Genomic DNA, 21,991 nt, shown 5'->3' with positions numbered 1-21,991 from the left:
AGAAGTTGCATGGACCCAGGAACATTCCATTGCTGGGCTATAGTACAAAAGAGAAACTAGTATTTGTAAACGAGTATTTGAAAATGGCATATGGTTTAAATACTGTAAGTTGCAATATGCCAGATGTTTTGTCTCTTAGGTTGGTCACGGTTGCCCCAAATAGACATTTTCCATTAGTTTTGTATCATTAACTATAACTTGATGGGCTTCATGTTTCATCTGATTCTCATTCGGGTTGACAGCAATGCAGAGTAAGATATTCCTAAATCAGTTTCCACTGGTGATACATGTGAAAACTAAAATTCACAATAGACTTGGGATTGGAGGGCAGTAATATTAATTGTGCCAGGAAACAGCCAAGATAATAACTCTTTCTTAAAGTATAGGTTTCCCTTTCTACCTCCTGGTAAATTAGTTTTAATTTCCGTAGTATTTTAGTTAGGAATCCAGGAGAGGAAATCTAAACCAGATTAGCCTCAGCTGAGATTAAGCAAATGAAGTTTTGACAGATATTAGGTCCTGTTTTTGAACTGGATTGATAATGGCTTGCTTGAAAACACGATAGTGCATCACTTTGGCTGGCCTTCTATTTAAAGTCTTCGTCTAAGCTTAAAAGTGTTTGCTGTCTGCTTCCATCTTTGCCTGAAAGATATGTTGGTAGTTGCATCCTCCGCTTAACCCAGGGATGGCCAACCCACTGCATGTGTACCTCTGATGGCACGCGGACACTTTCTGAGGGGCATATACGAAGTCCCCATATATTTTTTGAAAAACATTCAAATAATAACAAAGAAAGCACTGTAGCAGTTTACAGTGTGTTTGATTTCTTAGTTATTCCTTACACAGTGCACCTCCAAGTTTCTAGTGCTTCAATGGGCACACTCAGGGTGCCATGCTTACTCTGCATTGTTTTGCTGTGGTTGGAAAACAGGAAGAAAGAAAGAAACAGAATGATGGACAGGACAGAAATCCAATAGAGTGGATGCTAGTGAGCTACATTTCACTAACTGGCAGATCTCTCACTTACCCAATAAGGCCAGAATGGTGGAGCACTTGAAGAGGCGAGGGGTTGGCAGTAGGAAGTAGCAGGTGCCAAATGGGGCAGTGCAAAGATGACCAATGAGATCAGCAAAGCCCAGCTGGCCCAGTCATCAGAGATACCATCCTTGGAAAAATAATCCATAAAGAGATCCTAAGTTCAAGTTTTAGGACAAGACAGTGGGCAAGCAGGGGGGTTGAGCTGTGCAGAAGGACAATGAATGCACCTTATGTGGACCTCAGAATGTTCTGCTGGGCCAGATTAACAGTCCACACAGACCACCTTTAGGCCTCATCAGCAGTCAGCCAGGTGTCTTTGGAAAGCCTCAAAAAGGCTTTCAAAAGCCTCAAAAACAGCACCCTTGTGTTTCTTTCTCTGAAGCTTCTGGCACTTGGAGATAGACTGCTCTTGAACTTAGAGGCTGTATTTAGCTATCATTGTAAATGCTAAAGATGACGTTAAGGTGGGTGGCATGTTCAAGATTCTGTGCATAAAAAATGGCATGCTGCAGGGTGGTCATCCTGGCTTAACCTGCGTGAAAGCCCAAGATCAGATGGTTAACAGGTATATCTGTTCTGGAAAGAAGATGAAGAAGCTCCCCAAATACACTCTGGAAAGAGTAAGTTAATTCTAGGCTATAGAAAGGACATATTACTTTTATGTGTGTGTGTATGTATTTATCCCTGCATTTCTCCTGCAGTTGTCTAAGGGAGAATACCATATCAGTGGTGGACCTGTTGGCTCGGAATCCACACTGCGATTCTGGATAGACGCTCTCTGCAAGTACCTGGAGCCTCTTTAGTACAACTCGGGCAAACAGCTTTCCTACAACGCTAAGGAGAGAGATGCCGCGGTAGTTGTTGCAGTCACCCCTGTCACCTTTGTTCTTGTACAGCGTGATGATGTTTGCATCCCTCATGTCTTGAGGTACTCCACCTTCTCTCCAGCAGAGACAGAGGATTTCATGCAGCTCAGTGACGATGATCTCTTTGCAGCATTTTAGGACTTCAGCAGGGATGCTGTCTTTTCCAGGTGCCTTGCCAAAGGCAAGGGAGTCCAGGGCCACGTGAAGTTCTTCTAGGGTTGGTTCACTGTCAAGCTCCTCCAGCACAGGCAGGCACTCAATGTTGTTCAGTGCTTCTTCGGTGACTACATTTTCTCTGGAATATAGCTCAGAGTAGTGCTGCACCCAGCGTTCCATCTGCTGCGCCCGATCCTGGATGACCTCGCCTGTGGCAGACTTCAGAGGGGCAATTTTCTTCTGTGTTGGACCTAGGGCCTGCTTGATACCATCATACATCCCCTTGATGTTGCCCGTGTCAGCTGCTATCTGTATCTCGGAACAGAGCTGGAGCCAGTAGTCGTTAGCACATCTCCTGGCAGTCTGTTGGACTTTGCTGCGAGCAGTTCGGAGGACCTGCAGGTTGCGCTCACTGGGACAGGCTTTGTATGCTGCTTGAGCTCTCCTCTTTTCCTCAATGACTGGTGTCAACTCCTCAGAGTGGGCTTCAAACCAGTCTGCCGCCTTGTTGGTCTTTTTGCCGAATATGGACAAGGCGGTGTTGTAAACGGTATTCTTGAAATGTTCCCATCTGTTGGATGCGTTTGCGTCGGCCGGGCCTGGAAGAGATTCCTCAAGCGCTTGTGCAAATTCCTCCACTTTTCTCTGATCCCGGGTCTTGCTGGTATCAATGCGAGGTCTTCCTTCCTTTTTCGTGTGATACAGTTGCTTTGTTTGCAGTTTCACTCTGCTGCACACCAGGGAGTGGTCAGTGTCACAGGCAGCACCATGATAACTGCGTGTGATCTTGATGCTGGGAAGGCTGGAGCGTCTGGTGAGGATCAGGTCGAGCTGGTGCCAGTGCTTTGATCTTGGGTGTTTCCAAGAGACTCTATGTTGGGGCTTTGTGTTGAAGAACGTGTTGCTGACACAGAGACCGTGATGACAGCAAAACTCTAGCAGGCGTTGGCCATTTTCGTTCATCCTCCCAGTGCCAAACTGACCTAAGCAAGTGGGCCATGAACTGTTATCAGCACCAACTCTAGCATTGAAATCGCCGAGGATGAACAATGGCTCTTTTACAGGGATTTTCTTGACAGTGGTGGCCAGGTCATCATAGAATTTGTCCTTGGCTTCTGCTGGAGACGACAGAGTCGGTGCATAAGCACTGATGAGAGTGATAGGTCCTGCTGATGACTGGAGCTGCAGGGACAAAATTCTTTCACTTCCCACAGTAGGTGGGATGATGGATTTCAGCAGGGTATTTCTGACCGCAAAGCCAACGCCATGTTCCCTGGTTTCGTTTGGTGGTTTTCCCTGCCAGAAAAATGAGAAATTTCTCTCCTTGACAGATCCGGAATCTGGCAGCCTAGTCTCTTGAAGGGCGACGATGTCCATCTGCAGTCTGCTCAGCTCCATGTCGATGACAGCTGTTTTGCGTGCATTGTCTATTTCTTGCAGGTCATCAGAGAAGCCAGGTGTCATTGTCCTAACGTTCCAGGTGCCCAGCTTTAGGGCAGTAGTTTTCTGTTTTCTGTTGCATGGTGCAGAGTTGTCGATCCGCTTGTCGGTTTTCACCCTAAACCCCACGCACCCCATGAGGTTAACAGACCGTGGCGAGGCAACACCTTACTGGCTGGGGACTGCCCAGCTTAAGGCGGGCGGTAGCTGCCCAATGAGATGCAATGATCTCTCCCACCGTCGGAAGCAGCCCCTGGCGTCATGCTCTACGCCAATCGAGCAAAGACTTATAACCGGTAAACTGCTGCTTCCCGTGTTGTGCCGACGCCGTATGGCTCCGACGCATCCTCGGCATCACCTGGCAGGACAAAGTTCCAAACAACACAGTCCTGGAACGTGCTGGAATCCCCAGCATGTATTCACTGCTGAAACAGAGACGCCTGCGTTGGCTTGGTCATGTCGTGAGAATGGATGATGGCCGGATCCCAAAGGATCTCCTCTATGGAGAACTCGTGCAAGGAAAGCGCCCTACAGGTAGACCACAGCTGCGATACAAGGACATCTGCAAGAGGGATCTGAAGGCCTTAGGGATGGACCTCAACAAGTGGGAAACCCTGGCCTCTGAGCGGCCCGCTTGGAGGCAGGCTGTGCAGCATGGCCTTTCCCAGTTTGAAGAGACACTTGGCCAACAGTCTGAGGCAAAGAGGCAAAGAAGGAAGGCCCATAGCCAGGGAGACAGACCAGGGACAGACTGCACTTGCTCCCGGTGTGGAAGGGATTGTCACTCCCGGATTGGCCTTTTCAGCCACACTAGACGCTGTGCCAGAACCACCTTTCAGAGCGTGATACCATAGTCTTTCGAGACTGAAGGTTGCCAATACTGATGTATTTATCCAGTTCATCTAATTAACTAGTTCTGTTCCTTTGTGTACTTGCAATCTTTAAGAATTCCGCAGACAAGTGGACATTTTTTGGCCAATCAGGTGTAGGTGTCTGTGATAGACTAAATCAAATTACATTTGATAGTGTCCAGAAGTGTATTGGCAACTCCTGAATGTTTTCAGTAGTGGCAAGGTAAAAGCCCCAGCCTGCATACTTTAAAGGCTTTCTCTGTAGTGCAGGAGCACTGTCCTTTATTCCAAGTTTTGAATTGGAGCTTTGAATTCTCAAACTTTGTGCAAAAGTTCTTCAAACCATTACTTGTGCTGTGGAATATTTCAGTTGCAAGTGGCTTATAGGCAGCCATTTTCCAAATAATCAAGATCAGTTTATGAAAGAAACAGCTTGCTATTGTTGCATTCCAGAATAGGAGACAGGAAGGAGTCATACTTGGGGGGTAGGGGGAAATCAATGCATTCCTGTTGTTGCTGAGTTCTATTTTTTAATGAGAAAGCAAATTTGGGATTTGCCCAGCCCAGTGAAAAAAATACACCAAAAGTTTCGACTCAAAATAGCAGTAGCATATCCATGAGATCACTTTGGCAACAAAGATATGCGGAACTCGTTCTTTTTGAGGAAGTCTTTATTTTTTGGGGGCTCTTTAAAATCCTCTCCCTGCTTGGAGATATTTAATGGTAAGAGCGTACATATGTGCGTACATACATGTTTGCTCTTACCATTAAATATCTCCAAGCAGGAAGAGTTGTGTGTGTGTGTATGGTCCCTGAAGAATAATTCTGGGCAATAAACATTAATGAACCAAGTATGTGATCAGAGCGGTTACTGGAGTTTGGAAGTGGTGCCTTTGAGATGGGAGGCGGAGACAGAGAGAGAGAGAATTTATTGCTTTGTAATGTTTTCTTCCTGGTCTGACCATTAAATGCTAACTATTGCATATTGCAACTATTGGTTGCAGATGCAAACTATTTTTACATGGAGTGAAATGGAGGCTGGCAAAGATATGGATGCACAGCCTGGCTTGGACTATTTGTACTACTTTTGCTATGAGAAGAATTTTGTAATGTAACAACTGTCTTAGTGTCATTGTAGTGAAAGGGGCAACAAGCCAGGAGGAATGCATTACCCTAACCCCCTCCTGAATCACACCATTGCTTTATCTAGACCAGGACTCCCCAGGCTGTTGGGCAGAGAGGTATCTCTTCCATCACCTGATCCTTTTAATTGGAGCTGCCTGGTACTTTCTGCATACCAGGTTTTGATTTGGCCCATGGTCATTCCCCAAAGTACAAAGGGCTTTGCAACATGTTGTTATTGTTATTAAGAATACTTTTATATCGCCTTTCAACCAGAGTACAGTTCATAAAACGATTTTACACCATTACCACTGTGCAGCAGAAAGTAGTGGTTTGTTTGTATTAAGATGCGTAAGTTGCTTTTCCACCGGAAAGGCCCACAAAGCAGCATGCTTTAATGCCTCCATTTTTGTGCTGTTGTCACTTTCAGATATGTTTGAGATGCCCAATAATCCTTTGTGGTGACAAAAAATCCTTGCCACTAAGCTTATTCTTAGCCTTATATACTTGTTTTGCCCTCGGTTTGATGCAGCATAACCGAGACTTAACTGAGCCATCAGGGTCTGACTGTTGACCTACCTGCAAAAGTCAGCATAGATTGTAGAATAATATTTTTGCAAAAAGATTTTTTTTAATTAGACATCATAGGAGCTGTCTTCTTTGGCTGGTGGTTTTTGTTTTTTTTTTAAAGCTGAATCTAATGTGTCCTACTATTGCAGAGCCAAAACAAAAAAAAAAAGAGAAGCATCTTTGAGGGTCTTCTTCTTTTGGTGCGTGCCTGGTGCTGAAAACCATCTGCTCCATTGGAAGGTTGTTTCTGTTTTCTTTGGTTTGTTGACCATCTTCTATTACCTGTTTTGTATCAGCATGAAAGGATGTCGGAGAAGCCCTGTGGAACTGCAAAGGAAAGTTCAGCCGTGGGGCAGGCTGTTTGTTTAGGGTTTATTTGGAGAAGGGTTCCTTTTTATTTGTTAAGGTCAGTAGCAGGTAAGGAACACAGAACTGGACTGGTGGTCCAAAGATCCTATGAGCAGCCGAACAAAGGCAGTATTCTTACTCAAGGACCACTTGCCAGAGTTCTCACATACATCTCTGCACTTTTTGCTGCATGAGAACAAAGACTGCCTTGCCTTTGGAACCTTGATATAATTGTGCTCTGATTATTGGTATTTATCTATGACCTTTTCCTGTGTACTTTTAACTGCTTTTGGAAACTTCTGACCTAGGACCGTATTTTCTAACAAAGCTCATAAACTTCCACTGGCAAGTACTGTGGGCGCTCCCTTCCCAGCCCCTGCTACAGTGCTGAGCACTCCCTCACTCTGAATCAGATCCCTATGTACACAACTGATGTCCTTTCTAGAGCAGGAGCACATCTGACCACACAATGAATGTACATGTGAGCCTGCTTCTTCTACTGAAATTACCAGGGGAACACCCTTGTCGGCAGGCGGGAAGACAGCTCTGAGTGCCCTTTGGAACTTCTGTACTCAAAACCACTCTGACCCTGAAGCTGTGCATCTGGTTGCTTGGTGTCACAATGGAGCAGGGTTGTGGCTGAAAAGGGGTGCCCAAGAGCCTTTGCAGTGCCACAGAGCATGCACTTGGTTTGTGCATAACCGCACCCAGTCGTAGTTGGGCTCCAATAACTTTCACAGCATTGCACTGGATCCTGGTACACACTTCTCAGACTAGGCAGCACAGCCATTTGGGTAGCAAAATATCTTGGGCTTTTAGCACCTGTAAGAAATTACTGGATCAAGGCACTTGTGTGGATGTCCCTACCACAGTTTGACCTGCATCTGTTTGAGGAAGGAGGAGAGAATTTTGAATCACACGTTTGTTTGTTTGTTTAAAGACTTTTTTAAAAAATAAAAATAAAAACACCACATCTTAGTAGCTTAAAAGTAATCCCATAAAACACTAAAGTATAAAGCAAACAAGCAATAAAATAGTAGAGAGGCAGCAGTATAATGAAAGGAGATCACAGGATTTAAAGTAGGTAAAATACAGTAATTGTAAGCTAAAAGCTCGCCAGAATGAAAATGTCTTCAACCAGTGAGCAGAAGATTCACATTCTAGCCCTGTTAACTCCTCAGTGCAACACACACATGTCATCAGAGCCAGGACTGGTAAGCTTGGTCCTTTGCCCAGCGTTGCCATTGACCCAGAAACGTCCCCCTCCTTTTCACATGTGATCAGATTGATGAAACACTTAATGCCTCTATCATTTCCACCTTGGGGTGTGTGTGTGTGGATGGATGTATCTGTGGAATCTATTTTTCACTGGTTTGCACGGCACAGTTTGTATACAGCACCTGTTTAGAAGCTGACGGGCATGATTACAGCAACTGCCTTATGCCTATTGATAATTCATTTTTATTAAAAGCCTTTCCTCCTCCCATCACTTAAAGTGGAAAGAATAATACCCATCTCTATTAACTCCTTGGCATTTTGACTACCAGTCTATAACTGGTAGGTTCCAAAAATCTCAAAGAAATTCATAGTAACTTTGCTGGATAAGACCCCATGTTTGCAAAAAATTAAAAAGATACTCTGTGTTAACCACCGTGCAGTATAGCAGTTGTTTTCTGAAGGTGGCCTGCCAGCATCTAATTCCCATTACAGAAATATTTATAAGATTTAAGGATTCAGCACAGCTGTGGCCATACTTTATTGCCTGTAAAAGCACATCTCTAAATACTTTCTGCGGTACTGATTTGAAATGAAATGGAGGGGTGTTGAATCTGCTTCTTCGGTGGTTATTTGCATTGTCTGCAGAATGCTGTGTGCCTCACTGGTTAGTGATGCTTTTGGACTGTACAGTGGGTCCTCTTTGTCCTTTGATAGCAAAAAAAAAAAAAAAAAAGGAGACACTGAGCCAACTGGAGAGAAATCATATGTACTGAGCTGTGACCAAGTCTGGATTGGCCCATGCTTTGGCTCAGTAAATTTAAAAATAATACACTGCACACTAGATTGGCTTCCTTTCCAAATTCTTCTACAATAAAAGGATGAGTTTGGGGGGGGGGGAAAGAAGTCTGTTTTCTACTAGTATTCTGATTTGGTTGGGTTATAATTTCATAGACAGGATAGTAACTTTGAACTGAAGGTGTACAATAAATGATATAACAATCTGCACACTCTGAACTTGCTCTCTGTTTCTGTAGCTGAATGGCAGTCAGATGGTTTAATTAGGAGTCATCTCCTTCTCTACCATCTCTGTTTGTTCCATGGCCGTTTGCATGCATGGTCTTTCTTAACCTCCTAAACCATGAGGAACTATTTAAGGGCATTCCAAGCCAATAACGAATGTATTGAATGCAAGGATGAGGTAGGTAGGAGGTGCTCATAGTTCATTCTCAACATTCCACTTGTTATATCTTCCGTTTACTTACAAACAAGTCTGGTATTTGTACTGTAAGCAAACTATTTCATGAGTTAGATATGACAGCTCATGCAGATGTACGAAGGGGAGTACTGCAAACATGGAGGTTCTGGCGCAACCTTACATTGTCCTTAAGCTGTGTAAAAATGAACTTGTCTGCCTTCACAATAATACACAAGCACAGATGTAATCAACACATGGAAGCTGGAGTTGCACCATCAGTAAACCCTAACCCTCTCATCTGATTTTGCTTCTATGGGTCAGTTAGAAAGTTTTCTGTCCCTTTTCTTCCAGTTACTGGCCTAGGAGTGGAGGTTCTAGGAGTTGGTATCAACAATCAGTGTCCCAAAATTTAGTATATTGAACTTCTCTTTACATGTTTAAAGAAATTGCACAAGGAAATCAAATCTTTCTTTCCTTGTTTAATAATCCTCCAAGGCTTTGGAACGTGAATAAAAAGTTGAACTGATAGAATCACAGCTTCTACCCGCAGAGATGTAGTCAATGGAAAAATTGTGAAGCTGAGCTATTTTCTGAACACCAGTAGTTAGCCATGAAACCTGTTTACCCAGATGTCTTTGAATGTCCACTTATTTCAGAGCTTGGAGCAAGATTTTAGAACTTGGAAACAAAAGGTTTAATGTGAAAGGTTTTCTTTTTCCGAAATTCATTGAGACATTGCACAACCGTAGCAATAGGAGAGAAAGGAAAGGAAGCTATGGTTGTGTGTCGTCGTCTGTCCGTCCCCAGCCTTTTATGTTGACTTAAGAGAAGCACTCTGTAGCTTCCATCACTTTCGACAGAATCCTATGCGCGTCTACTGTGAAGTAAGTTCTATTGTGTTCTATGGAGCTTACACCCAGGAAAGGGTAGATAGGATTGCAGCCTTTGTTAATTGTAATACATTGCAGTGGTGGCTTTTAAAATACGTATAAACCATGTAAAGATTCAGCAGATTTTAACAAAAACATGGGTATTTTATTTATTTTGATCAGTCATCAGAATCAAACTTTCCTAAAGCGAGAGAAGCTGCTTTGCCCATGTCAGCCGGCCCTTGGGTATGTGTCCACTGATGTGGGCGGAGGTGGCATGTCAGCCCTGGTGCTTGTGGACCTAGCTCCAGCAATTTCTGAGAAAGTGTTTTCTAGAAAGTACTGCAGCAGTCCATGGAGTTGCTTCTTGCCCCATCTGTGAGTGCTTGATTTGCACATAGAGTTAGCCTGTGAGAATGAGACTTTGGCTCAGAATGAAACAGCTTGTGAGGTTGGGGGGAAAAAAAACACAAACTGTTGTCTGAATGGTCCCTCAATAAGAGCAGGAATTAAAGAGCATTCATATAGTGAAATACAGCATTTGTGAAAAACTGCTGGAAATCTCACAGTGGTGGTGGGCTGCACACTGTGTGAATGGGAAAGTGATGTGATTCAGTAACAGTTTGAGAGACACTGGTTGTACATTGCTTTTAAGTTTAACAAAGTTATGAAGGATAGCTTTGCTTAGTTTGCATGAATCAAAAGCACAAATGACACAGTTTTAATTTCATTGTTTGAGGGATCCCCACATAAGGCAGAGAACAATAAGATTTGTATGCAAAATACTGAAAGTTATGGGTTCTGGACCATAAGAGAATCCAGCATTGTTAAATGTTTGTGAATTGGGGATAATGTATTTTTCATTCAGGTTTAATGATCTGTCAAACCAAAGGCACTAGCGTATGTATTTTTTTTTCCTGGAAACTCTTCTGGTTGGGTCAGTTGAGCTTCTTTGGGCTTGCATCTGTTTTTGGAGTTGCAGATGTTTCACGATGCCTTTGCGATGATGTCTGCTTACAGGATGCTCTCTCTGTTGGTTTGCCTGCAGGTGCTACAGGGTGCTCAGTTGATTGCCGTTGCCTCCTCTGATCCCTCAGCTGGTGGTGTTGATGGATCACCACTCCAAGGGAGTGATATCCAAGTCCAGTATGTCCAGCTGGCGCCTGTGACGGACCACTCAGCTGCTAATCAAGTACGTAGATCTTTATTCTCTTCGAACGAGGATGCTGCATGGGGATTGTCAGATCAGCTATGATGCCATTGACAAGCATTCAGGTCCCAGTGGACTTATAATTCTCAGTTCTACTTGTAAAAGTGTCTCTTCTCAGAGAGGTTCAGCCATTTTTATTCCAAGCTGTTAGTGCTTTTTTTAATATTTCCAACATGGTAGACTGGTTCAGCCAGGGCTGGAAACCACCTTCTGTGCTAGTAAAAGTTGGAATCTGGACTCACCACCCCAAATAAATTATACAAGCCCATCAGTATACATCTGTTTATTTTGCAAAATGTACTCTGCTTTTTCTAGTCCCACACTTTCACTATATAATTAGGCCTGGTTCAGGCAGTCCTTTAGTCTCGCACGCTCCCCATCCCCTCTCCTCTTCCATATGTGGAAAGACAGTCAACACTCTCACCATCACTTTTGACTAATATGCAGATTCTCATTTTGAATTAACTCAGGAAAATGTTGTAATTTACTAGCATTATAATAAACAACAAATCAGGATCAATCTGTGCTTTGATTATCCTGGTATGTTAGTGGCTCATTGTGGTTTAGGTTTCTGCCTAAAGGCCTTTACTTCACTCTGCTCCCTGATTCTGCCATTGCCTTTTCAAGCTTACCTGTGCAGTCATGAGGACTAGCAATTTGTGTCTTGTCTGCATTTTTTAGATGACAGCTGAGAATCTCAGGAACCGGAGTTGTGCAGTCAGTACTGAATTATATAGTGTGATTTTCAGCTGTGTTTGAATATGTCAGAGAATTCTTTGTTACTTTTTCTCCCCATCACAAATTGCTGGAGGCATAAGGAGCAGATGTGCCTAAAAAGATTCACTAGACATTAGTATTTATTAGGCATATCATCTGTGAATTCTAATCAAAATCAGCTTTGTTAAACATGAAATCCTGATGGCAATTTATTTTTTCATACATTGCTTTAGAACAGGGGTGTCCAAAGTTTTTGGCAGGAGGGCCACATCATCTCTCTGACACTGTGTTGGGGGCCGGAGAAAAAAAGGAATTAATTTACATTTAAAATTTGAATAAATTTACATAAGTTTACATAAATGAATATATTAAAGATGAACTTATATGAATGAATGAAGGTCTTGCAGTAGCTCAAGGCCTATAAAAGGCCTTGTACAAAGCAAGGCTGGCCTTTCCTTTTGCTGCCTCTGCTGCATCACAGACGTGAAACTGCAAGTAGTGGCAGGAGCCCTCAACCCACAGCTCATGCAAGAGGTCAAACAGTTGCCCTCATGCTAAGAGCAGCTGCGTTGGGCCAGTGGGGGCTCCAACAAATCTCCAGAGGGCCAGAAGCTCATTGGAGACTGGGGGCTCCCTGAAGGCCGCATTGAGAGTCCTCGAGGGCCACAAGTACCCCCAGGGCCGGGGTTTGGGCACCCCTGCTTTAGAAGGACTGATTCATCTCTTCTTATCTTTGGACTTTGCAGTGGATGCATTAGTGGCCATCCTGCACCTTAGCATCTGCCTCAAGAAGCACAAGGAATTTTACACTCCTGAGCAGGAGCAGGAAGGTTGCAACAGAGTGTGGCTTTAACTTTTGACTCCTCCTCCTCCCTTCCCCACCTGCCCTTCAATTCAGTACACAGATGGCTGGTGTGAGGAGTGGGGTTAGGTTGCTGTTTTATGTCCTGAAGTGGCTGTGAGAGGGGTACTGCCTCCTGACTTCAGATTTGCCTTATGTAAGACACGCCCAGAACAGAGCACACCCCAGCAGCTTTGGCTCTGCGCTCCTGTGGTGTTCCTGGCAGTGATATGCAAATGAAGCCAGGGTTGCAATCCGGACTGAAGGAGGCCCTTGGGTTCGAAGTTGGTTCTCAGAGCAGACCCGAGAGCTAGTTATTACCCAGAGCTGAGTAAGATGCAGGGTCAAGAGAGCCAGGGGTCAGAGCCAGGAAGCGAAGTCAATCCAAGGTGAGTCACTTCAGGGCTTGGCTGTGCTGAGGCCCAAGAACTTTCTGTCCTGGTTCTGTGGCCAAGTGGGGAAGGCTTTGGCCTTGTAACTAAGAGGACGTGCATTCCGAATCCAGTCACAATTGGAGGGAGCTGTCAGTCAGTAGCATATGGCCCTTGGCTCCAAAGGAGCTGCAGTCCTCTACCTCCATCTCGGATGGTAGTGTGGCTTGATCAGGCACTCCAGTGACTGTGAAGAAAACTAGCAATGGGCACTCAGCTTGTGCCCCTATTACACCCTGCCCAACCATGATGCTACTAAGGCAGTATTGCTGCTTATGGTGGTGCTTCTGTGCCGAGAGTGTCGCCTGTCAACTTTTCCATTCCAAGCCCCTTTTTTGTAGCTATTTCTAACCTGGCTGCAGCTGTTGGCTCAGAACAGTATGTTCCATTATTTAAGTCAGAATGGAGGTCTCCTGCTCAACACGCATCACAGCTTTGTTGCCAGCTCAAGGTGCCTCTCGATATAAATTATGGCTCTGCAGTGGTTAGATTTTTCTGCAAGCCAAAGACCTGGAATTTCAGGGACCCCTTTACAGAAACTTCGCAACCTCAAGCAGCTATCTCCAGTAAGGGGCAGCAGAGCTGTTTGGAATAGCCCAAAGATTCTGTTTGGTTTGCAGTCTTTTTTTTTTTTTTTAACTGAGAAACTCAGGTAGTATCACAAGTTCAGGTGATGGAAAATATGCAAGTTTTTAAACTTGGAATTTTTCAATAGACTAACTTCAAAGGTGGCTAATTCTGAGTGGAAGCAAGGAAGGTAGAGGTCTCAGATACAAAGCAGTTTTTCTTGCACTGCACACATAAAGTTTAAAACCTGGTAAATAAATACAGTACTCTCTCTCTCTCTCTCTCTCTCTCTCTCTCTCTCTCTCTCTCTCTCTCTCTCTGTGTGTGTGTGTGTGTGTGTGTGTGTGTGTGTGTGTGTGTGTGTGTGTGTAGAGAGAGAGAGATATATATCTAAAGGATTTTTATACTGCTTTTCTAAAACTCAAAGCAGTGTACAACAAATACTTTCACATTAAAAACATCAGAATAAAATACAGTATTAAGAACCGTAAAAGCAATTTTAAAAATAGCAACAATAAAGGAGCAGATTAAAAAAATGTATAGCAGCATAAAAATTAAGGGGTCCGGGGTCCCTAGGGAGTACCTCCTTCCCAAAGGCCAGGTGAAAAAGATGGGTCTGTCTGTCTGTCTGTCATATATACGTGTGTGTTCCAGTGGACTTGACATTGGGGGTCAATAATGGCAGTCGTACTTCCTGAAGAGACAGCTTAACTAGGCCTGATCTAGGTGCTTTGAACATGTTATGTCAAGGTTTCTCAGAAGTCAATAACTTGCCCCTCAGTAGCAAGTTAAGGAGAAAAGGGCTCTCAGGAAGAAAAGGTTTGAAAACCACAGTAGCTCCTTGACACTGTGCTTGGCAAAAGAGGCAGGCAACGTATAACGTGGGCCCTGTCGTGTTGTTCAGCAGATGACCTATGGGTGTACTAGTTCCTGCCAATGACCCTGCTTATAGCCCTTGTTTCTTGTGATGGCTGCCGTGTCTCTTTATGGCTCTGTGCAGTTCCCATAGTGTGCATCAAAACCTGAACAAAAAACTTGAAGCCTGTCATGCTTAACCCCTAGAATGCTGCTGACGTTGTACAGTCTGAACAGCAATGATAGCACACAGGGCATGTGTAGAGCCACATGCAGCAGGACATCTAAAAGGATACAACCAAAACCATCTTCTCAGTAAAGAAGAAACATATGGGCCCTAGCAATTACTCCAGCAGTGTGAAATTCCAATTGCTCCCCACCCACAACAGGCAATAAATAAAGCTGCCTTGGTAAATCATAAGATGGTCTCCACCTGCCTCCTGACCCAGCCAGAAGTGTGCTAAAGAGATGATCCAGCTGTCATGAAGTGGTGGAGTATCACAGTCTTGGCATAGATGCGTGAGCAGGGTGGGGGGCGCCCAGTTGTGCAGTGGTTTGTGCAAAGGATCAGAAGCCATTTGCCTGCTTTCCTGTCTCTGCAATTTCTAGACAGTGCAGCCCCTCCTTATGTTTCTGGAAGTCTGTGCCCCAGAAGGGGGATCAGTACATGCTGCCTGACCAGTGATTTTCAGCCTTTTTCATCTTAAAGCACACTGAAGAGGTGCAAAAGTTGGCAAGGGACACTAACAGTTTTTTTGATAATTGACAAGGCACAACATACTGCCAGCAGAGGGCTCACATTCCCTAGTGGTTCTACTAATGAATGACCCTTCCCCAAACTCCTGCAGTACACCTGCGGACATTTACTGTGGTGCAGCACAGTGGTTGAAAATTTCTGGGCTATGCAGCTGGATGTCAGGCAGCAGTGTCCTTCAGTATCCCAAGGCTCAGTCTTCATTCCTCTGGGCCTGGCCTGCATTTGTAGTGTGCCCCCTTTTGATGTGTGTCTTCCTGAACCTGAATTGAGCACCCCCCCACACACACCCTTTATGACCTTGGGGTCTGCTCTGGGCACTTTCTGTGCTGCTGAGTTCATAGTGTACAGAGCTCCCCTGTAGTCCTGCCCTCACTGTTGTGGAAACAACCACCAGCGCAGGAGGCCTTTTAGATCAGGTGGATTCACATTTGGGAACATTCTCTTAGATGGACTCAATGGAAGCATTCAGATGTAACAATAAACTACAGTTTATGTGGATGTGCAAGCATGAACTGCAGAGTACTACCTGGAGAGAGTTCTGCAGACATCCAGAGTTGCTGAGGGATATCGCATGTATTCATGCATCATGTAATCAGAATTGCTCGTTCTTGGCAAACAGCCCTCCTGGTCACAGGACTTCAAATCCATAAATTACCTTTCCTTGAATACAGTGGAGGTGGGGACTACTCTCCCCTGACCTCACCTTCCCCTCTTGCCTTTCCAGGTTGACAGGAGTGGGCCGTTTTGAATCCAGCAATAAATCTTTACATCTGTCTCCCACACAGCTGGCAGTGGGAATGGAATTGCTCTCTTTCAGACACTTTGCGCCGTGTTAGGTTTTAATATTGTGGTTAACCACAGAGATTTATACCATGCTGCAGATGAACTGAAAGGAATGTTGAAGCTTAAAGAAAGAGAGATGCAAAAAAAATGCTGGCGAGACTAATAGACTTGCTGGAGATGGTTCGGCCATTTGCAGACCCACCAGCGAAGGCTGCCTTGGACTGAGTCAGACCATTTGTCCATCTAGATCAGGAGAGTCAAATTTGTTTCATAAAGCGGGCCAAATAGCATTCATGATGCCTGCCGTGGGCCAGAAGTGATGTCATAAAGTAGGAAGTGATGTCATAAAGCAGGTCATGACCAGAAATAAGCACTTTTCTCACATTAGCTGCAAATGACAGAAGAAAAAAAAATATGCAGACCTTGATCATATTTTCAAGTTATGGGAGAGTCCAATTATGCAGGCAGCCCTTTCATCACTGACACCTCAGCACAGCTCAGCAGCTGAGAGCAGTTGCTGGTGGCGCCAGGAGAGCCCAAAGTCTGAATAAAGAGCTTCCCATGGGCCTTATCTTTGACACCCCCTGATCTAGGCCGTCATTCTGGTCAACACAGACTGGCAGCAGCTCTCCAAGGCCTCAGACAAAAATCTTTCTCTGCCCTACTTGGAGATCCTGCTGGGAATTGAACCAGGACCTTTTGAATGCAAGGCAGGTGCTCTGCAACTGAACTGTACCCTTCTTCCTTTAGATCAGGGATGCTTAACTGGCGTATCCATACCCAATGGATGGAACTCTATCACTGAACAATTAAAAAAAACTGTTGTTAGATTTGATCACCATTATCAATATGGATTGAGGTGTTCCTAGCTTTCCTTATATAAAGTGAAAACCAAGTTATTGACATCTTTTGAAATCATACTGATACCTGATAGAACTGGTGGTAGTGTTGGTGGTGATGATTTCAACAGTCTGGCAAAGGGGGTCTGGGGTCATATTGGGCAATCCACTGGGGGTCTGTAATCATAAAAAGGTTAAGAACCCCTGCTTTCGAGGCACTCATATGTTTTACTGAGTGGAAAGAATGGAGATGTAGGTCAGAGGCGGGGAATCTGCCTTTCAGGCAGAAGGTCTTGGGTTCAGTCCTGGGCATTTCCAGGTAAGAAGGATTCTGGGCTTCAGGTGATAAAGACAGACCTCTTCTCTGCCCAAGATCCTGGGGAGCTACTGTGAGGCAGCATAAACAGGATGGACAGGAGAAGCCAATGGTCTGAGTCTGCATAAGGCAGCTTCATAGGTATGGGGGAAAGCCATAGCTTAGTGGTGAAGCCCCTACTGTGCACCCAGTGAGCCCCAGGTTCAGTCCTTGGCAGCATCTCCAGATAGAGCAGGGACAGACCCCTGACTGAAACTTTAATGGGCCACTGCTGGTCGGTGTAGAGTAGACAATACTGAAGCCAGATGGACCGAGGGTCTGTATGACATAGACACAAGTTCAAGAAAGTCCTTTGAAGCGCAGGAACAAAGTGCATATGGGAAACATGCACTACCTTTCTTCCTCAAGTCTCTTGACTTAGCACAACAGCCGCCACTTGAATGCGTAGGCTTCAGTTGTTGTGAGAATGTGCATTCTTCAGAGTTGCACAGAACTCTTTGCAAGTCAAAAAAAATCCTGTGTAACTCAGGAGTCTGGCAGCCTGTACTGTGTGTCCTGTATTCTGTGGCCAGTTGAGTAATAAGCATCTCAATCAAGCGCATTCTACCAGGCATTGGTTCCTCCAGGCCCAGTTTGGCACTTTCCGGATGCTGCTTGGATTGGAGATATTAATAGCTGGCTACCCGAGGCCTTGTTGGTGTCCATAAATTAGGCATTGAGGCTGCTAGGGGGACATGTGTTTGTGGTGTGGTGCAGAGCAAGTCTGCTCCCGGCGTGAACAGATGCCAGCTTGCAGCCCGGCTCACGTGCAAAACCGTGGCCGCTCTCATGTTTATTTTTGTGCACTGATTGCGTACTTTACTTCAGAAGTCCTAATGGTTCCTGACATTTTGAATTACAGTAATATAGTATCGGAATACCACACAAGATTTGTTTTCCTTCCTTCTGCTGAAATCGACAGGCAGGGAAATGGCTTCCCATTTGAAAGTCTCCTACATCTGGCTAAATTTGGGATAATTAACTCAGTGCTTACCAAGTAGCCATTTCTCTTAGTGAGTTTTTTTCTTCTTCCAGGTGTTTGGGTGGCCACTAACTGGAGACAAACTGCTATAGTGAATTTTAGATTATATTGAGGTTTAAAAAAAAAATAAGCAAGGCAGCAACCCAAATCACCTGTAAAATTGAACTGGGACGGGGGGAGGGAGAGTGCACAAGATTTTTTTTTTTTTTTTTTTTGTGGGAGGAGAGTCTGTTGCAATATGTCTTTGCTGACAAGAGAGCAAACAGCAATAGATATTATTCATTTCCAAGTTTCCAACCTTACCTAGGGATCAAAGAGTGGCCATTTTGAACTCAGCAGCTTCCCCTAGTTAAACAGTGGTTCACCTCACCATAAAATATTGAGAAAGAGAAATAATTAGTGGGGCTTCTGTCTTTGGTTCACTGTCTGCACTGTTGATTCCCCCCCCCCTTTCCAGAGATTGCAGAGAGGAAGAGAAGTTAAGCTGACCAGGGTACCGGAAGTGATTGAGTTAGAACAGGCTGAAGCCCTAGGCCGCAGTTGGTCAATGTTCCCCCTCAGACCTGTTATGTTGCCTCTGAAAATACTGAGGCTGCAGCGAGCCCTTGGGCAGGAAGATGAGGCCCTGGAGGCTAAAAGCAGATTAGATGCATATGCCTTGCCAGGTTGAGCATGGGATGCAGGTAGTCCCATTAAGAGGATATTGTTGACCTACCCTTGTGGTCATAATGGACCATGGTAAAGAGGGTGCCATCTTAAGCTGATTTGGCATTGGGTGTGATTGCATTCACAAATGTCTTTCAAAGCCTAATGACTCTATCTTACATCACAAAGGTCAGCAAGGCTGTTTTTAAATTGCCTAGCAAAGGGACATCATTTTTTAAATGGATTTGCTTTAATGTGATTTTGCCATCCGTGTGAGTTCTGGGAATGGAACCCTCATGAGTAATGAGACTCGACCTGTAATTGCGTTTCTGATGTTTATTCACAACTGCTATTTGAAAAGCCGTAGACCCCTCCCTTCACCCAGAGCGCAGTGCTGGGAAAGAATGCAAAGTGATTATCTTTCTTTCACATGCTCAGGGGGAAGGGAGGGGTCGTTTGCCTTGGAATGAAGTTGTTCTAAGTGCCTGGAGAGAGAATGAGTGATGGATTGTCAGTCGGTTGCCCTCTCTCACATTGTTTCTTGTGCAGGCAGACAGAAGTTGTTCATTCATGATGGCAAACCCTAATTCTGCCATCTCTAGAATGGGTAGCCAAGACCTGCTGACAATCAGTTTTGGCATGTTTATTTGTCTCTGTTTTTTTCACAGAGTACCGATTCTCTTCAGTCAGCCATCCAGCCAGAAATGCAAATAGACCATGGAGCCATTCAGATTCAGTGAAATGGAATTGGCAGGGGAGCAGCCGCCACCCCAAATCCAGCTGCATCAGCTGGCAACAAGAGATGCCATCTGAAGAGCATCCACCTGGGCGAAGTCCTCCTTGATGTCTCCTGTGTACATACCAGTGTGACCCAGCTCCATTGACCCCATGTTTGGGCCCATGCGCAGATAGATCTCTTATGCAGGCGCTTCCCAGAAGCATCGGAGAGCGACTCTGGGAGCGCCACCTTCTTTTCACTCCAATACAAAACATTTCAAATAGATATGGTTGAGCCATCCAGGTGGGTGGGGAATGAAGTTGCAGGAGACAAAACCTTCCTCCCCGAATTAATCAACAAATTACAAATGAATTAATGTACCATCTTTTCATCTCCACTGTGACGCACTTGCATAAATGTCTGTAGATGCTGCCTGGCATCACATACCTTACCATGGAGAAAGAATCAAGAGTGCAAATATATTTTGCTGTTGAAAGAAGAATTTTTTTAATTTGCTATGTTTATAACAAAAAAAAATGTATTTAAGAGAGAGAGAGAGAGAGAATAAGGGGAAATGTCCATTATCACAACCTTTAGCTTTTTTGCTGCTGTTTTTCTGTTTCCAATATTATCAATAAGTATTTGCAGAGAGTGAGATAAAAAACCCAAACAACTTCTGCCTTTGTTTGTATTGTTGCTTAATTACTTTTCTAAAGGGGGAAAACGACTATTGGACACTGTAATTATGCATTTCTAAAGAAATAAATGTGTATTTATGATGAGCGTCTCTCCCTTGACCCTCTTGAGTGTAGCCTTTCTAATGAATTTGCCTTTGCCAGAGTCATGATTTAGTCCTGAATCAGCTCCAAGAATATAGCGCTTCACATGTGCACTGTTCCTAATAACGCCACTTCAGCGTGAGAATTAAACCATGGCAAGTCCTCTTTGTCCCACCAGGTGCCATGTATCATTTCTCTCACCAAGGTCAACTAAGTGTTGGGCCAGCACAGCAGTGTTTGAACTTAGAATGGCATCACTCAGAGGTGCCGATGGGCCATTTTAGGCTGCATGCATCCCAACCAACCCTTGGAATTGTGCTCAGCTGACTAAAAGCGTTCAGTCTTTGGCATCCCAGTTTATCGCACTCCTGGTGGCCTCTTCAGGAGACAAGTCATTAGGAAATGCAATGTGGCAAATTTCCTTAGAAAAACAGTTGCAGACATAAACAGTTCTTGGCAATCAGTCAACCATTCATTTTTTCCCCCTCCCATTTATTCAGACACGGAAAACCTGAAGCCCTGGCTCTAGCTACAAGAAACAAGCTGTATTTCACAACATCGGATATTGTTTTGGTGGAGCATCTCCCTTCCAAATGGGATCCCAAAGCAATGAGTCAAGCAGGATTTTGTTTGTCTAAATGGAGAAGGGATGCAAAAGTTATTTTTGGAAAGTGGTGCTTAGAAATTGTGGGGGTAGATGCAGCATGTTGAACAAGGAGAGTCCTTAGTTTTAAGCACTTTCTTGAGAGAGACTGTTTGGACGCACAGTTTATTAATACTCAGTACATAAAAAGGGCAGCAGCGGAGACTCCTGCAAGGGAGATTGTGCAGCCCACAGAATGCAATTAGTCATTTGCCATGTGGCAAGAAGTCCAGGGCTAACACCCTTAGGCCCAAATCCTAACCAACTTTCCAGCATGGGCATAGCTATGCCAATGGGGCATGTACTGAATCTTGCAGTTGGGTGGCACTCACAGAGGCCTCCTCAAAGTAAGGGAATGTTTGTTCCCTTACCTCGGAGCTGCATTGCCCTTACATCAGTGCTGGAAAATGGGTTAGGATTGTGCCCTTATTTTTGTAAAACAGCATCTTGGGAATTTTCAGTAATGTTGTCTTCCTCAACATTTGTCTGGAAGATATATATATATTCTTTTAATTCTTTGCTCTCAACTGCAGGTATACAGGGGAAATTGCAATGAAGGGAAAAATATATTGCACAATGGATGCAATCCTAACCAACTTTACAGCTCCAAGGTAAGGGCAATGCAGCTCTGAGGTAAGGGAACAAACATTCCCTTATCTTGAAGAGGCCTCCGTGACTGCCCCCTGACTGCAGGATGCAGCACATACCCCACTGGCACAGCTATGTCAGAGCTGGAAAGTTGATTAGAATTGGGACCTGTAGCAAACATGTGTCCTTGGCATGACAGTTCTGTTGTAGTCCCCCTCCCCTTCACTTATCGTGTTTAATAATACATTCAATTAAGGACTGGAAAATAGAAAGCAAGGATGAGCAAACTTGACAGATTGATAGAAGCCCTAATCTAGGAGAAGGAAGATGGAGAGGGTTGACTTGCTGGTTGTTCCAGAGCTCCTGCATGTCCTTGGACAGCATCACATACCTCTGGATTCGGAATCGCCTTATGTGAAATGAAAAACGGAAGGGCTTTTAAAAAAAATAAACAAAAAGCAACCTTTCCATACCCTGTGCCAAGAGAAGCCAAATCCTGCATTAAATTATGTATAATAAAACTGCATATATTTGCTGATGCGGAGAAAGTGCAGTTAGCAGGCTAATTCCCCCATTGCAAGGCTGACAGGAAAAATAATTATTTGCAT

General features: G+C 44.4%; 1 protein-coding gene across 2 annotated transcripts in view; it reads left to right on the top strand.

Annotated features, from left to right (window-relative positions):
* BANP (BTG3 associated nuclear protein) overlaps positions 1-20,118 on the top strand; it is a 167,292-nt gene extending 147,174 nt beyond the window's left edge. For both annotated transcript variants that reach the window (XM_066637040.1, XM_066637041.1), the window contains exons 12-13: positions 10,722-10,865; positions 19,324-20,118. In XM_066637040.1, coding sequence (XP_066493137.1) covers positions 10,722-10,865; positions 19,324-19,395 — 216 coding nt within the window. In that variant the 3' untranslated portion in view covers positions 19,396-20,118. The remainder of the gene's footprint in view (positions 1-10,721; positions 10,866-19,323) is intronic.
* Positions 20,119-21,991: the final 1,873 nt, after the last annotated feature.

The sequence above is a fragment of the Tiliqua scincoides genome, chromosome 9, assembly GCF_035046505.1.
Source record: "Tiliqua scincoides isolate rTilSci1 chromosome 9, rTilSci1.hap2, whole genome shotgun sequence".
In the NCBI taxonomy this organism is placed as follows: Eukaryota; Metazoa; Chordata; class Lepidosauria; order Squamata; family Scincidae; genus Tiliqua; species Tiliqua scincoides.
The sequence above is the reverse complement of the archived record's forward strand: the minus strand, read 5'-3'. Positions and strand labels throughout refer to the sequence as shown.